The sequence below is a fragment of the Dermacentor silvarum genome, chromosome 8 (assembly GCF_013339745.2).
Source record: "Dermacentor silvarum isolate Dsil-2018 chromosome 8, BIME_Dsil_1.4, whole genome shotgun sequence".
NCBI classification, from domain to species: domain Eukaryota; kingdom Metazoa; phylum Arthropoda; class Arachnida; order Ixodida; family Ixodidae; genus Dermacentor; species Dermacentor silvarum.
The window spans coordinates 135,491,291-135,509,202 of NC_051161.1; the positions used below are offsets into that span (position 1 = coordinate 135,491,291).

Below are 17,912 nucleotides of genomic sequence, written 5' to 3' on the forward strand. Positions count from 1 at the left end.
AAATAATGACGTACTCTGGACAGACATGCGAAGAAACAGCTGTTGATAATGGTCATATATTCTATCCGTTGTACCAAAATACAGGAGAATTTCGAGATTGCCCAATTGAATTGGACCGTGCTGAAACCCGAGAAGGCAACGAAATGTCACGTGCGTGTGCCGATGTTGCAGACTCTACAAAGCATACCAAACAGAAAAGGCGTAGGCGCAGGATGAGAATGGCGGATGTGGTTGAAGGCGTCTATAATCAAACGTGTGAAGCGCCAGGACCACATGGGCAAGTGCGCGAAGGTCAAGTTCCAGCCAGAGACTGCAAAAACGCGGATGGTTAATTATAACCTTAGGCGTTTGCTGAGATCGGGGATCGGCGTGGCGCACGTCGCGAAAAGCAGAGTTTCGCTAGGATTCAGGCGTGATAACCGTCTCCTAACAGCATCGCTGACGGCACATTGTAAGCAGAGGGACAAAGCGAGGCGTCCGGTATGCCGCTACAATAGCCGATCACTCGCGGAGGCAATGAAAGGCGACTGCCTCGCAGATAACACGACAGTCCTCGCGTGGGTAGGTGAATGCACCCCCTCCTAGCACTTGGAGGCTGCTGTCCTCAAGTCGCAGCTACGAGGTGCGTCAGGCAAATTAGCGGTCTTTGCCTTCTTCGCGACTGCACCTTAAGAAAACCCGGAATGCGCGACCCCCTCGAGCGCGCCTGAAAGAAACTGGTGCGTTTGGGGCCCGGCAATAGAGAAATCAGGAAGACAGGTTGCAAATAGCCTTGTCTTTTGTATTCATTCTGCGGGAGATTATTTGCGTCTTGAATGTTTGACAGGCGTAAGGAATACCACAGTTTTTTTTCTTAGGTTGTTGGCCTTTTCGGCTCAGGTTAGACCCACGATTTCAAGTGGAGTGTTTACGCGACGACAGGTATAGACTTGGAAACCAAACAGTATCAGGGTTGCATATAGCTTTGAATGGCACGCGCAATTTGCGCAAGTTGATGAGCTACGCTTTTGTGCGAGTTGATAACAAGTCGTGTTTTATTTTACAGGAGTGCTTTTTTTTTCGAGGCACGTTTTGTAAGTTGCGTTCATTATTATTAATTTCTTTCAGGATAGTTTTGAACAACTTTTGAGTTTTGAGAACCATTGGTTAAGAAGAGGGCGTTGTTGGTCTCTTTGAATTTTCAGTTAATTTGGTGTTTGCTTTCATAGACACGTGACAGCTGAACGCTCGAGAAAGGACATCGTCAGTTTTCTTCTTTTTTCGCGGAGACGTAGGCGGAAGATAAAAAGCCTGAGTGTAGTTTTGGTTGCGACTAGTTTTAGATAGTTCACATGAGTTTTCGTCAGCATAAGGCTTTCCTATCAGATTTCTGGTAATCACGCTGTATCAGTGTGGATATTGATTATTCTGCAGTCTAGTTCCGCTGATCTTAAGAAGCGTCGGATAGTTGTTGCCGCACGCACGTGAAGCAGAGCGCACCTTAGAAAATTGTTGCGCTGATCACGTTTAGGGATGGCATACTCTGCAGGTTTCTTTTATTTTCAACGTATTATGTAAATGTATCTCACATAAGTACGGCCAGCTGCTCATATGGAGCATAGGAATAAAGTAGCGTAATTAGAAGTGCGCTAGAGCTAAGGCAGTATTTAGGCCTTCTGAGCAAATTTGGGCACGTGATAAGGTTGCAGATGTTTTCCCTTTTATTTATTTGGCTGTTCCGGCATTATGTAATGATTATATAGCTCTCCTGTGCTATGTATTACGAATTATGAATTACTGAAGGCCAGTTCTCTCTTCGACTTCCTGATCTGGGGAAGCTCTAATTCAAGACTATTAAGATTCATTACATAAACGCAGTTGGTGTCTATTTGCGAGGAAACATCATCGGAACTTCCTTGGTACCTGTCCGGATCAACGTGCACCTTGCGTTTCAAGGTTTTCTTTTAGATAGGCTGTGGTCAGATTGTTTGAATTGGTAAAGTCTGGCGTTGAGAGTGGCTTGCAGGTTGCGCTCGCGGCATTGTGTGTGGCTGACAAAGGTCGCTCCTTGGAGCTTGTCATCTTGCATTTCTGCAGTCCAGTCAGAGCCCTGCTATCAAGAGACCTTTGTCCAGAAGATCCTCCTTCTTCGAATCTGTGGCCCCATGGCTTTCAGCAACGCAGGCATCAACCCGGCCGAGTTGCGTCAAACAACTCGACCTCCCGGTGCACCATCTGGCGTCGGGGGTGCTGTTGTGCAAGGCGGTTAAGGAGGCTTCACCGGTAACCTGCATCTATGAAATACTGTTGAACATGTCAAGCTTTCTGAACGAACTATGCATACCGGCGAGCGTGCAGATATGAAAGGCCATTCATGTGGCATCGTCTTTTCAACACCAAAGAGCTGGTGACGAAGCATACGTCACATCTAGATGATTGATAAGTGGCTCTACGTCGCGTGTTCGTCTGAGCTGATGAACAAGTGAGGTTCTGTGAAGGACCCCAAACTGTGAAGGGGTCTTCGGCATTGTATCACCGGCTAATTGCTGCAAAGTGCCTACGCTGACGACTTCGTGGGAACAGCGCTGACCAAAGCTTCTCATGAAATTGCATTGCATAGAGGGCGTGTCGAAGCTTGAACACCAGAGGCGGAGACCGGCGGTGTGGTGCGTCACCAGGGGCGGGATGTTGTAGACGGTGTGACAGTCCAATTGGCCACGATGAAATACATTGAATCCTCTCGACGAGAGAACGGGGGAAATGAACTGTTAAAAAGCGGGGCTTGAGTGTCGTGTGGACGCTCGGAGATGTAAATGCTAGGACCTGCAAAGACGTTAGTTTGTGGATGGCTCCAAGAATCATGGAACCCTTTGTGTAAAATACCATGTACAGTTGTATATAAAACACTTTTCTGATCTCTCTGGGCCTTTCCTTCTCGCGGTACCTGGCACGTCACCAGACATGGAACCTTTATGGCCGCTCGGACTTCACAACAACACTCACAGCGTAAGGTGCAAGAGCGACTCTGTAGAAGTTTCATTTTCAGCAGCATGCAATACAAGGTCTTCGCGGCGAAGTCTCCTTGCGCCGTTTTCACGAGAACGAACTGAACTGGCCGCCCGGCTTCGAAGGCGAGCTACGGCTTGTGCTGCTCTCTGCTCAGCGGCCTGCTGAGCCCGACGTTGACTGGTGGTAGACGCGCGCGCACTCTACGATTCGCTTCTTATGCAGCGGTTCGTACTTTGCGAGGTGCCATAAAGTATGCCGAGGAGTAAGCACAGGTGTCGAGGCTACGAGGCGCACATGTCACACCCCTTGACACGTGGGATGATACGACGCTAATTATGATGCTAATTATTAATATAGTTATTTATTACGATCACCTTTGAAACGGGGTGTCGACAAACAGTCACCTAGCCTGCTTCACTTAATCAGGTACGCCATTAATATAGTTGTTTATTACGATCACCTTTGAAACGGGGTGTCGACAAACAGTCACCTAGCCTGCTTCACTTAATCAGGTACGCCATCATATTTTTCATATTAGCATTTTTATACATCTCTTAATATGCATATGGAGAAGACAATTCTCAAAACTATCCAACCATTTTTTACCAATCCCCCATAGTGCTTGGGAGCCTGGAGATAGCTGCGGCAGACACCGGCGGTGGCAGCAGCGAACATCGGCGACCGAAACGGCTCTTGTAATGTGCCCATAACAGCATGCGCTGTAACATATGTCAAGTACAGAACTCTTGTGTCCCAATCAAAAGAAGAAGCGCAGTGAGAAAAGAAAAGAAAGCCAGTAATCAAAATAGACAATTGATCAGTTTCGAATCAGTATTTCGTGAACACAAGGATGATATGTTCTATGAAATGATTAACCGTAGGTTCGTGACTACAGACAATGCTACTCACGTCTGTCCGAAAGCGGTGCGCTCTCCTACATCGAGGTTTGCCGCTATAACAGTTCCTGCCTCGGAGGTGCCAACGACATCATGTATTTACCGGTGACACAAATCTAGATGAAAATCTAGGTGCAAAGACGAACACAGTGCGTAAAAGGCAGAACGGGAAGTGTCCAAGATGATGGTGGCCAATTTTTGCTCCACTCCCAATGAAATAAGGTTATGCGTCGGAAAACCGTATATGACTAATTCAAACATTCACATCCCCGACGCATTCGTAAACGGTGACGTTGGCACCTTCAAGAATAAAAAAACTGGCATAATCCCGAATGTAGCATGTAGCTACAAAGGAAAGCCATGCAGGTTTATCAAAAATCAAGCTTCGCAGTTGAGGAAACATTCGTCCTGGTCCGGAATCAGTTACTTCAACGTGGACCGGTGCAAACCCGACAGTAGGTGGCTACCAGACTTCATGCAAGCCTCTACGGCGTCCACATAGTTCCTTCTGATCCACAGCGACACTTGCCAACACACATATTAGGAGGAGCAATTGATCAGGTTTTTGTGAGGCGTGTAGAGGCGTTTAACTCACTGCCTTAGGACTTGTATTTCTGTGCACACAAAGATTTACTTTCAATTCTTCATGCGCCGCCCTAGATCATGGAATCATTTTGCAAGACCTCGTTGAACTACGCCCAATAACATGGATGAGGTGATGCCAGTGCTCTCTCTTAGCTATAAGATGTAGAACATCGCTTTGGGCATGACAAGCAAGCAAAACCCATTCAGATGTACTGCCCTAATTAAGTGTATAGGCCTAAATAAAAGATAGTTTCTTAAAATGTATGTGCAGGTATTTTATAACGCATTCATAATAGCATAATGTATGCAACCATCAAAAGGAGCTTCGCGTCAACCGATTTCCACAGGTAGGTAGCATCTATCTGTCCTATGTAATTTTTCCAGGGCACTGCACCCGAAACTGCGTCACGTAATATGTACAAGGGGCGAATACTCCTATTTTGGGACAGCGGTATTTCTATGTATAAAAATATCCTAACACACCAAATAGGGCTGATACCCAAATAAAATGTTAGTTTATCTAGAGAAATGACTCACCTATTGTAGTAAGGCTGGAAATAGCGAGACATTCTAGAAAGTATTGTGTGGTTTAAACCATACGCGAACTCTACATACACAAATTATGTGCCCCACTTCATAGCCAACCTCCTGCGAAACTGCAGTTCATAAGAGCTGGCAGGCGGTTAATTGTGAGAGCGAACGATATGGTAGCAAAACGGCCGTTTATGCCAACAGCACCCACTATGGTACGTCTCTGTGATACTGTCAGCCCTATGCAGGCGAGCTGCGTGACCATCAATCTCGGATAGATGAAAATAAATCATTGTCTTAAACCAAAGAACAATGCCTAGCTTGGATAGCGTCAACTAAAATAGAGTTTCGAAAACATTTTAGCGCAAGCACACCGAGACAACAGAAATACGTAGACACCACTCTTATCCCTTTACGCTTGAGCCAAAATGCCCTCCAAGTAGGTTTCCCAACATATCAAACAAAAATATGTCCCATGAGACACGTGAATAGGTGTTCGCGAATGTTCGCTATTATCTAACAAAGAAATATGAAACGGCGCTTTGACATCAGACCATAAAGGACCTAAATAACTTTTCTGTTACCTCCGACGTCATTCATTCTTTCGTGCACTATTCATCAGCATCATCAGCCTATATTTATGTCCACTCCCGCACGAAGGCTTGTTCCTGCGATCTCCAATTGCCCCTGTCTTGCGTCGGAAAACTGCATATGATTAATTAAAACATGGACATCCCCGAGCTATTGGTCAACCACTTATATATAAACAGAAAAATCCTAGGTTCATAGCAAGTGCCATAGACCTATTAGATTTTACTTACCATTGTCTAAATAGATGGTGATTTTGTCTGGAGTTGTGCCCGGCGTTATGTGGAAAGAGACATTTTTTCTGAAATGGCGTGAAATGTAGAGGGATTTACTGCCACAGATATTTACTCAGTGCACTAAACACATATTGACACGTGTACTTGTTTATCTTTCTCGTGTGACCACGTTTCACTGTCTAACAAATGTTGTCGCTCAGCGCAGGACGCGTCTGCATGTATCGGAAGTTTCTCGAACATTATCGATGGTTCTGTCCACTGTCTGCTGTCACCGAACCTTATGTAATCTAATTGCATGTATGCGCGACGCGAATTGTGTAATACTTTCTAGAAGACACGCAGGCACCAGCGATCACTCTGGAACCTTCGATGACTCATGTATAAACCGACACCCTTGACTCACCGCTATCGTTGTGCTTCGAGTGTGACTTGCTTTTCTGGGAACAGGTCGGCCCAATAAATAATCGGTTTCGTCATTCAGAATCTTACGACTGTGTTTTTCACCGTCACTACTACTTCACAATGTAAAGCTTTCTTTCAGCTATCAAAAATTTTATCTAATCTCTAGAAACAAATTTTGTAAGTTTATATATTTCGAACGTATATATATATATATGCTCTTGTTACGAAGTTAGAAATGAATATGCATAGTTATTGGCTATGCAAGCGACGAAAGGATGATATTAGGGTTAGGTAAAAGTTGCCATTTCCATACTTCTCTGCGCCGTGGTGCCCCTTGAACAAGAACAGGTATGTGGCCATTTTCGGTTCTGTTTGATAGTCGGTGCGTATCGCCGCCAGGCACTCGAAAACTCCATCGTTGTCGGCGTCAGAAATGGCTAGGACGTCATCCAGATAACGATATATCTATAAATGAGGAGCATTGTGAGATTATGTGGTAAAATTTCAAGATACTCAATAAAATTCATGTTTATTGCGATAGAAGTTATACGAATGCCGGAGGCTCAACGCCGTCTTTATTGCTGTGCTGCTCTGCTATCGACGTCGCATGTGTGGGTTGCGGACGCACGGTTAGAGAGTTCGCTGTGAAATTGACGAAGCCAAGTGCACGCACGGTCAAATCTAAGTTCAAGCGCCTTGGTGGTGGAGCAAAGGCAGCCTCCTGCCTCCCGGTGCTGGATTGAGCGTTGCGCGCCCCCACAATGTATGCGCAGTAGCGTTCCTGCTGAGTTACTGCGTACTTGCTCGGGCCTGTGCACTAAACTTCAAGCTAAAGTCATCTAATATATATATATATATATATATATATATATATATATCAATTGGCGCAGAATAATGCCGATGGTTTTCCCTCTGCCTCCTTTGGTGTGCCATCGAAGTGCAACGCCTACAACGCCACTGACACCGTCAAATCGCCAGCGTTCTGCGTCACCCGGAAGCTGCCAGGTAACTATTCCTTCTGCAAAGCAGCAGTAAGTAGTCTGGCGTGCTGCATTCTACCACCATTTTGCACACGCGTGCAGTTAGAACACCTTTCAATTAGTCTGACTGCAAGGCTAAATTTTGCTGTCGCTGTTTCAGGCGGAGCTGCCACATTTATTTTTATTGCGATAGCAATTATATGGACACTCAAAAGCAGATTTCTGCCGTCGGCGTCGCCGTCGCCGTCGCCGTCGCCGTCGCCGTCGCCGTCGCCGTCGCCGTAGCCGTCGCCGTCGCCGTCGCCGTCGCCGTGAGGTTCCGTATGACGTCAATGGAGATGAAATCGTCGCCGCGCGCCGAACGCTGTATGTGCGAGTGAAAGGGCGCGAGGGGCGCGTCTTTCACGGGGAGTGAACGCACGGCGGAGAACAAACGCGCGTTCTGCGCCGTGCTCGCTTAAGGGCTGCAGAAGTAGGCGTCTCTTTTCTCCTTTACAATCACCATATATGTAGAGCAAACGCACCTTCTTCCGACGCGCGAGAAGCCGTGGGGGAGGGGGAGGGAAGGGAGGCGACGTTTAGCTGCGGCACCAAGTGCCTATTTATATCAAAGGCTCCGGCAACAGTCACCAACGCCGCACGCATTTTGAGCGAACGCGGGCAAAACGCCGATGGCGTCGACAACTTACTTGTTTCAACTAAATGCGGAATTGTTTTTGACTCTATAGCCCTGTCATTTTATTTCAACTTTCAAATTACCCACTAAATCTGTGGGGTAGACCGAGAAAAAAAGGCGCATAAAAAGTTTCACAAGCACACATATCCCAATAACAAAATGTCCTTCAGAAATTATTGTCCGCCACTCTGGATAACAAACACGTAAAAAACAAACTACTTCCAAAGTCGCACTTATTTGTGTAGGGAAAGTAAGAAGGCTAAAATCAACGCAAAATTACTTGATTACGGTTGGTTTACGGCCAAAAAAGGAACATGCAGCAAGGTAATTTAGCAAGCATACCCTTATTACACACAATAATTTCCAATTTCAAAGCACACGTGGACATTGCCATTGCTTATTTTGATTACCTTTACAGATGAAGCAACATTCCCCCTTATCTAACCTCCGATCCGCCTGACACTTTTGGAAGCGCTGAATAAGCTGCCTCCTGAGGCTATAAACTTGTGAACACGGTCAAATGTATTCGCACTTAAGATGCTCGCCAGTAATGGCCTGTTTCAGGTAAAAATAAATTATTAACACTCAAAGATAAGTATGTTCTCGTGGACCTTCTCGGCAAATAAAGCATTAAAGTGTATAAAAGAGAGTGACAGTTTTTATTTATTTTCATTTATAAATACTGCGATCTTAAACAAGATCTTAGCAGCGTGTTACACGAGTAAGTTTACAAAACACAATAAATACAAAATTTGGGAACTGCACTCAAAAGTTTCTTCACACAAGCGCTTCACACAAGCGAGCAGAAAAAAAAAATCGTTACTTCAGCGATTTTCCAATCGTACAGTGCTATCACTAACAATCTCAGCAAGTGCAAAATAGTTTTATTGCGATAGCAATAATATGGACACTCCAAAGCAGATTTCTGCCGTCGGCATCGCCGTCGTCGTCGCCGTCGCCGTGAGGTTCCGTATGACGTCAATGGAGATGAAATCGTCGCCGCGCGCCGCCGAACGCTGCATGTGCGAGTGAAAGGGCGCGAGGGACGCGCGCTTTCACGGGGAGTGAACCCACAGCGGAGAACAAACGCGCGTTCTGCGCCGTGCTCCCTTAAGGGCTGCAGAAGTAGGCGTCTCTTTCCTCCTTTACAATCACCATATATGTAGAGCAAACGCGCCTTCTTCCGACGCGCGAAAGGCCATGGGGGAGGGGGAGGGAAGGGAGGCGACGTTTAGCTGCGGCACCAAGTGCCTAATTATATCAGAGGCTCCGGCAACAGTCACCAACGCCGCACGGATTTTGTGCGAACGCGGGCAAAACGCCGACGGCGTCGACAACAGTTCTGCGTGTTGCCGGTGCTACTGCATGTCCAAGTTTATACAGCTGATAAAGCTACGTACTATCATTACTCCGTATAGCTCTCTACAAATTTGCTATCGCAATTGATGCTTCGCCTTTCAGGTGAAACTGCGCCAACTTTTTATTAAAGATATGTCTCGAAAAGTGTTAATGAGTCCTGTGTTACAGTTTTATCGGCCAGCTTATTCCAATCTACTATAGTTCTAGGAAAAAAGAATACTTGAAGCAGTTGACACGTGTTGTAAATGGAGTTACAGCTCGTGAGTGTCGCTGTCTCGTAGCGTAACCTGTTGTATAGGTGATAATGTGAGACCTGTCGATGTTGTAGTGACCATTTATTAGTTGTAAAAAAGAATTTTAGACGACATACACGATTTATATCACTATAGAAGGCGAGCCGCTCCGAGATAAAAGGTTAGTAATAGAACTACGCCCATATGTATTGTAGATGAATCGGACTGCTTTTTTTTCTGTAAGCTTTCTAGCTTTCCAATATCATTTTTAGTGAACGGGTCCCATATAACTACAGCATATTCTAAAACGGGGCGGACGAGTGTTTTCTATGGCAATAGACGTACTGGTGTGGAGGATTTTAATACGCGTCTTAAAAAAAACAACTTCCGGCGACAGTTTGCTATTACTGTGTCAAGGTGTTTTGACCAGGAAAGATCCTTTGTTATGTACCAGCCAAGGTACTTATATTGCATTGCTTCTGACAAAAAAAAAACGTTTTCTGTGCCATAGCGATATAGCAGCGCCTTATTTTTTTTAAGTTATCGGCATATATACTGTCTTATCGAAATTATTGCACATTTGCCATTGTTTACACCACTGAACTACCTTATTGAAGTCCCTGTTTAACCTGAGTTGGTCTTCTTCCGTTGTTATTTTATTGTACAGAACGCAGTCGTCAGCGCAAAGCCTGATTTTAAAAGAGAGGTCAGTGACAATATCATTTATATATTACAAAAAGAAAAGGAGGCCAAGAGCAGATCCCTGTGGGACGCCAGAACTGACAGCAGCAAACTATCAGAGGTTGGTTTATTTACAGTAACAAACTGACGGCGGTTTTTAAGGTAGGCTTTAATCCATGCTACTATTTTACCATTTTTAAACACAGCTCCTAGCTTATGAAGCAATTTAACATGAGACACCCTATCAAACGCCTTGCTGAAATTCATGAATATCGTGTCTGTTTGTTTTCCTTTGTTTACAGTGCTAGCAAAGTCATGTATGATTTCAACTAGTTGAGTAGTCATCGAAAGGCCACTTCTAAAACCACGCTGCATGTTTCTAAAAACGTTATGTTCGTCTAGAAAACCAGTTATATGTTCATGAATGATATTTTCTAAGAGCTTACAAGATGTTGAAGTTAATGAAATCGGTCTGTAATTTTTGATGCAAGATTTATCCTCCGATTTATGTAAAGGTTTAATTCTAGCAATTTTCCCGTCTTCCGGTAATGATCCTTTGTTGATTGACCTCGCAATCAGTTTTCTCGGGGGAACGGCAACTTCAATCACTAGTTTTAAATTTCTATCCATTGAACGTTGTAGTAATAAAAACAACTAAAATGACTTTATGCGCAATGTTACCTCTAGCAAGAACGTCGTGTTGAAATAGTCATGCGCACCCGCCGTGGTTCCTCAGTGGCTATGGTGTTGGGCTGCTGAGCACGAGGTCGCGGGATCGAATCCCGGCCACGGCGGCCGCATTTCGATGGGGGCGAAATGCGAAAACACCCGTGTACTTAGATTTAGGTGCACGTTAAAAAACCCCAGGTGGTCCAAACTACAGGCATTACGGCGTGCCTCATAATCAGATCGTGGTATTGGCACGTAAAACCCCATAATTGAAATGTTCATGCGCTTGCCATGAAAAGACAGCACAAGGTAAATAAATGAACGTGCCACATTGTTAAACAAATCTAATTGTTCTGTGAATAAAAGGCCAGGTATCATGTTATATGCGATCGCCACAATCAACCCCAGCAATTCCGGACATCGCCTTTAGTTCACAGCTTTTACACCACGTGGCGTACGGACCTTTAAGATTCGAAATTCGCGCGATGACGCACGAAGTGTACTGGACGATAACAGAACACACGTTTTAACAATGAAACAAAGAAAGAAAAAAGGACCGCTGACACCGTCGAGCATGCACGAGCGCGAATCAGGAATGGCTGATCTGATAACCGCCGCGCGTATAAGACGAGCGGCCAGCTAGTCTACTGTGAATCAGCAGTTTTGCTGCTATTGATAGGCGTTCAGAGGCTCAGCCCTGCTTCGAGAAAGTGGATGCAGAATCTTGAAAGAGCGGCCTCCGACCCCCCCCCCCCCCTTTTCCGTCCATCTTTTCCTCGTCCAACTTTTTGACCGATCGAATCAAAAAAGCAAAAATGCCATTTTGGCGCTTCATTTCTCGAAAGCTGATTCTAAAATAATAATGCAAGCTTGCTAAATGGTGGCGATGGGCGCATGTTTCAGGATATGCAGTCGCATGATTGACGCCCTTAATCTCGGTTGGCCTCAGTTTACGAGTTCATTTGCGCATTTGCGTCCATGTGCCTGACTGAGTTATGTTCACTGCCACGGAATTTCCGTTTTCCGAAGACGAAAGCCTTAGGTGCATGGCTATATTTTCGGTGCCATTGGCGGTGACCTTGGTGAAACCGCGCCGTAACGAAAATGGCCGACGCCGCAAAGAGTAAAATCACGTCAACAAATGCTCGGATTGACGTCAGTTTTCTCAGGGAGGTTCCTGTGAACAAAGTAAATTAGTGGCTTTGTAAAGAAAATTTGGTACATTTCAGCCGAACACCTTTTCTAAGCTCTTGGAGAGCGACGGGTGTAAATGCAAAAATCATCTGTAACTGGTCAGTGTTCAAAGACCTGCTTCACTGCACAATGGCATAGCCAGAAATTTTGTTCGGAGAGGGGGGGGGGGGGGCGGCTCATGTTGCAGCGCGGCCTCCTCCTTATAGAATTTGTCGAGGGATCAAATACACCAATAATAACTGCATTGTCATTGCCAATGTCATTGTATATTAGAGGCTGCAAACAAACTACCGAATGCTACCCACTGTCAAGTAAAATGTCTTTTTTCATAAAAGAATATATTCGTATATCCCAAAAATTGTGGCAAAAATAACTGATATCAATGCTTTCGCGTTTTTTTTGTCTATTTAATAAGTAATGAAAATATCACACGAACTTTAGAACTATATCAGTTCCAAACCAGCAAAGCAGTGCATACAGCTGGTGTGAAAAACGTAAAGGCCATGAAAAGAACAAGTTGAGCACAAATATTTTGATAAATCATTGTCATTCAGGAACCTTGTTTACTTTTTTGTAGAGTCGCGAGCAGAAGGTTGGAGACCATGGCATCAGCAAAAATTTAAATATATTAAAGCGCAGCTGCGCGGCCCCGAACACGCGCACCTAGGCTTGCGCTCTTGATTTCAGCCGGAATGCCCAGGCTGCGATAGGAAAAAAAATAAAATCGTGGCAGCAGAGAGGCTCGGCCTTTCTGTACCGACGTGGGAGCGGCCCGCTACGTGCTGACGCGCGTTCCGAGGGACCATAATAAAGTTTTATCATACCATCATACCATACCTTTGGTCCACAAACTTTTGCTCATGACTGTACATATGCAAAAAAACCTCGATGACGCTATCCTTCGTTGAAATAGATTGCGCATGAGCAGTTGTTACCGGTCGTGTATTGTAATTACACCGATAATATAGTTGCAACAGTGAGTACATATAAGAAGGAGGAGTTCTGCAAGATGTATATTAGAAATGCGAAAATAGAATGGAATATACAAATGCGAAGATACAAGTTTATAAAGGGCACAATGGTGTCACTGGAAACAAAATGCACTGTTTGCATACACAAAGCCTCGCAACAAGATGTTTAAATATATGTATAAGTTTCCAATAAATCTACGTATTTAAGCATACGTCACTTTATGTAATGCGTCAAACAAGACAAATAGACATGTTGTGCAGTCACACATAGTAGCTCTACGCATAGAAAGACAGACGATCCAGGCAAGAACAAAACTATGATCGCAGAAATCGTGATATGTTCCGGAAGAACCGCCTGTTGGGCTAGCTGGTCTAACATAGTTACTCTCAGTTTGGCAGAACAGCTTGGTTCTCCTAGAAGCTGACAAGGAAGGTGGATTTGTTGTTATGCCCAAAGGCATGTTCAATAAAAAAGCCCAAGCGGCAGTGGACAAGAACTTCGCAGCTGTTTAAAAAAGTGCAGTGAGGGTTAAGACGAAGTTCATCAAATTTTTTAAGGACTTGGAATTGAATGCTCTTGCTAGTGCTATTAGAAATAGTAAGGGGAACAGTATGAAGGTTTTCTTTTCTACCAAAACGCATAAAGTATATGTCCCTTTCAGAACCATTGTTAGCGAAGGGGGGGCTTGGCAAAAGAATGTTAGTCAGTTTTTACTGAAGAGCCTTAAGTGACTCACGGTTGTTTATCCTTTCCGCGTGAGGAAATCTGAAGAATTCACTGAATATGTGAAACACAACGAGAGTATAGATTATGGCTTGTCTGTCGACGTTGAGGACTTGGTTTATTCAGTACCTCAAGATAAGCTTTTAGTTGCTGTTAGGAAGTGCATTGAACAGAGTGGCGAATGCGATTTCCAAAACTCCGCTTGCTTGTCGGTTCATAATTGAACGCTTTTAGAATTTTACTTGGTGTAACATTTATTGTTTTTAACGAGCAGCCTTTTCTGCAACGTAGAGGAGTGCGTATTGGGTCTTGCGTGGCTTCGATTTTATGCGACATATTTTTAGCTGATATTGACAGTGTGCTTGATTTGACTTCTTTTAATGGAGGGAAGGTATTCAAAGTGTTTCGGTACGTTGATGACTTTTTAATTGTTTTAAACAAAGAGGACGGTTTCACTGCCACTGGGAGTATTTTAGATGTTTTTATTCAAGCTGGGCAGGGTTTGAGTTTCACTCATGAATTGCTTGGAACTGAGGGGTTACAATTCCTGGATCTCAGGCTAAAATTTAGTGTAGCCCAGGTTTGCTGAGAGTACCACCCACGGTTTAAGAAGTGTCTCCTGCCTTTTGACTCTGTCCACTCTAAAGTAGTAAAAATGGGCATCGCATTACAATGTCTGGATGCAGCATAGCTTTGACAATCAGATTGGTCGCCTACTAGCAGCGGGATTCCCTGAGTTGCTTGTTGTTGCGGTGGCCGAGTCTATCCTGCAGAGGGTAAAGAACAGAGCTGGAGCGGAAAGGGCTGAGACCCAGCGATGGATGGCGAGACCCGTAGCCATGCCATATATGCATCAGGTCTCGCACAACACCTGAAGAAAGTCGCGAACAGACATCGTATTCCTGTGGTCTTCACGGCTCCTAATAAGCTATCCAGGCTCTGCCCTCGAATTTGCGGTGACAGGAAAGGAGGTTGCCAAACCAGCCATGATAGCCGCTTCGTAGGGCGTGCGACAGGAGTGGTATACTCCGTCCCCTTGTTGTGCGGGAAGGTGTACATCGGCCAAACCGAACGGTGCATAAACGACCGGCTCAGGGAGCATGCGTTAAGACAAAAGAGGACAGGAATGCACATTTGGTTGCCCACATCATTACGTGTGGTTGCGAGGCACGATTTTATGAGACCACTAACTTAGGCAAATCAACAAACTACACGGCTCGAGTGGCTCTAGAAGCATTCTACATCCACAAGAACTCAGATATTTGTATAAGCGAAGCGTCAATTCTTTTGCACGTTGCCGAACTGAACTATTTGAACTCTGTTGCCTGAGGCAGATAGTACTGTTAACTTTTTTAGATTTCTTTTTATCACCTCGCATGGGAAAGGGGCGTGACACTGGTGTACGTGGTTCACCTTATAAATCGGAGGGTTTGTTGACTGAAATATACGGTTGGTAGTAGCGCTCGTCCGCGTCTGTCGTGTCTTCGTGTGTGTTGTGCGTACTTTTTTGCGCTATATCTGAAAGTAACTCGTGATATGTACTTAGGCCATGCGGTGGTCGCGACAGCGCCATATGGGTAGATAATAGAGGAATAATGCAGAAATCAGTACTAAAATGTGTAATTTAACTGCCTGCAGAGCGGCGACAAATTTTCTGCACCCAAAATTAAGGAAGGGTATTGCTTCGGTTCAAAAAAAGAACTAAAAGCGGGTAGCTAAAAAGGAAAAAGACCAAACGAAAGCCACAGATGATGCGGCAAGTTAAACTACCCGATATCCGAGTGCGTTTGTTGGGAAACGCCGCGAGGGCCGCGCTTTCAATAAACAAGGTCGGTAAAAATTGGTTATTGATGTCCTCGTAATTTTCGTTTTCACACGATAATTTTGATCATGATGCTAACTGCTTGAATAAACGGCGAAAATTTCTGCGGTTTTAGAAGCTAATGAACAGTCATACGTTTTCATAATTACGAGTTTATGAACCTGAAGGAACAGAACTTTTACTTGCATTGATTTTTGCCGCTTCGCTATCTAAAGGACAAACTTCACTCGGCGGCGAAGTTTAGTGAAGCGGTCAATGACTTCGGACACGTTCATGCCGACGTCTCTCTGGACGTATATAAGCGCCTGCCTAACCATGTGTTCCTCAGACATTGTAGAGCGCAAGTAGTTTTTTAGTAATCTCATGTTACATATATGCTATCTGCGCTTGAAGTGGTCACTGGAAGGGTGACTAGAATCTGAAGCCGTTTCTACACATTTGCATAGAACCTGCAGTCGCAATGAGAGATCCTTGTTTAGGTACCTTGCACAAACAGTAAACTGTTGGATACCGGCAATATCCGTTGTTTCGTCAGCAAATATGGAGAAGCAGCCTGCACCATTTACTTTTGCATCTAGGCTTTCTTTGATAATTTCACCACAAATTTCTATAATTTGGTTTTGTACACCCGGGCTTAAACGCGACGTATTACTGGAGCAACATCCAAATGGTTCTTCAGATATGTATCTCCACAATCAGCTCGCAGATGAAGAAGCACTCTGAAAATACCAATATTTTCAGGGGGGATTTGCTTAAATCCATAGGACCACTGTCCCTATGGCCACGGAGAGCCAGACCTTGTCGTCCGCAAAAAAGAACCGCCTCAATAATAGGTTGTTAACTTTCTTCTGTTTTCTCTTATTTTACTTTGCCTGCCCTGGTCCAGCTGATTGATCACATCGGGCGCCCTTCCTGAATATGTTTGGAGAAAATTATCAGCTGCCAACTGGCAGTCACGTTCATATTTAGTTGTTTCGTGTGTCAAGATTATTCCGTACTCTTGACTACGGCATCCCCCATTGCCCTCTGTTCAGATTCGGGTCGTTAAAATCAGTCAGCGAAAACTACCGGTATTTTACGCTGGGCAAACAAGTCAAGCAATTGTTTCTCGTGGTGTCTGCGGCGGCCGCATTTAGATGGAGGCGAAATGCGCAAACGCCCGTCTGCTTGCGTTGTAGTGCACGTTAAAGAACCCCAAGTGCTCAAAATTAATCCGGAGCCCTCCACCACGGCGTGCCTTACAATCAGAACTGGTTTTGGCCCGTAAAACCCCAGAAAGAAGAAGACGTTTTTTTATCCGTCTCACAGCCTGGGGACTCCACAGCATGATTAGGTACTTAATACGGGTGTGGCTAATGTTGCTGACCATGTCGCACTGGCGCTTTCCGAGTTTCCATTTTTTCCAACATGTGACGGCGAATTCGCTTTTCTAGTTCATAAAACGCATCTGATACTCTTAACGGTAGGAGTAAGGGGTCGTTGGTACGCTCGTTGAGCGTTTATGTGACTTCTACAACCTGTGCTGCCGCCCTTTAATTCCGTGTTCCATCTGTTGAAAATTGAGGTAGCATAAACATTTGTAACGCTAAAGCGTTGCACTCCCAGAACTGCATTACTTTCCTGCCAGTCATCGCTAAAAGAAGCCGTGGCGCCATAGCAGCCGATCAAGAAACAGTGAAGTAATCATAGCTAGTTATTGATTTTGGTGCTCCAGTGTCTCCATTTCAAACTTGCGTCCGTTTCGTTTCTTCTACTTCTTCCATGTCAACTCTTGCCTGTCGTTTTTGCTGAGCAACAACCACTGACCATTTCCACGAGCTTGTAAAAGCGAAGATAACGTTAAAAATTACTACTTCTACTACAGTTACTACTACCCCTACTGCTACTACTATTACATTATTATTAATTAATTAATATAGAGGAAGTACAACAACAATTAGAGCTTTACATGAGATCCAACGCAGTGTTTTAGCATAAGTGATGCGAATGTTCCATTGCGATTATAGAAAAGTTGTCATGTGTTAAATCTGTCGATTTGATAGATTGACAGTGGAATCAACATTCTCGGGCTTACTTATCGTGATTATTATTTTTTTTCATTTACCATAAACCACATATCCACCATTATATCTCTTAAGCAAACTTTAGTGGACTCTGGGCTTGGGCTCCCGTGTACTGGTGAGAGATAGTGCCCCTGTATACGCAGGGCCTCTCTTTTCCTCGCGCCACCGGCACCGCCGTTGGCCGAGCGTCGTCACGCCGTGATAAGTCGTTCTACTCGGCACAGAGCAGAGAACATGGAGGAAACAACGCCGGTATACCACTTGCTTCAGCTCTTGTGCCATCCGTATCGGCAAAGGCGCGTTCCCATCACGGC

General features: G+C 44.7%; 1 protein-coding gene across 3 annotated transcripts in view; it reads right to left on the reverse strand.

Annotated features, from left to right (window-relative positions):
• LOC125947382 (uncharacterized) overlaps positions 1–17,912 on the reverse strand; it is a 95,782-nt gene that overhangs the window by 12,367 nt on the left and 65,503 nt on the right. Inside the window, exons 2-3 of one of the 3 annotated variants that reach the window (XM_049672015.1) lie at positions 6,540–6,691; positions 5,822–5,889 (exon numbers count right to left, since the gene is read on the reverse strand). The exons of 1 other annotated variant lie outside the window; for it this stretch is intronic. In XM_049672015.1, coding sequence (XP_049527972.1) covers positions 5,822–5,889; positions 6,540–6,691 — 220 coding nt within the window. The remainder of the gene's footprint in view (positions 1–5,821; positions 5,890–6,539; positions 6,692–17,912) is intronic. One more of the 3 variants, XM_049672017.1, reaches the window with a different exon arrangement.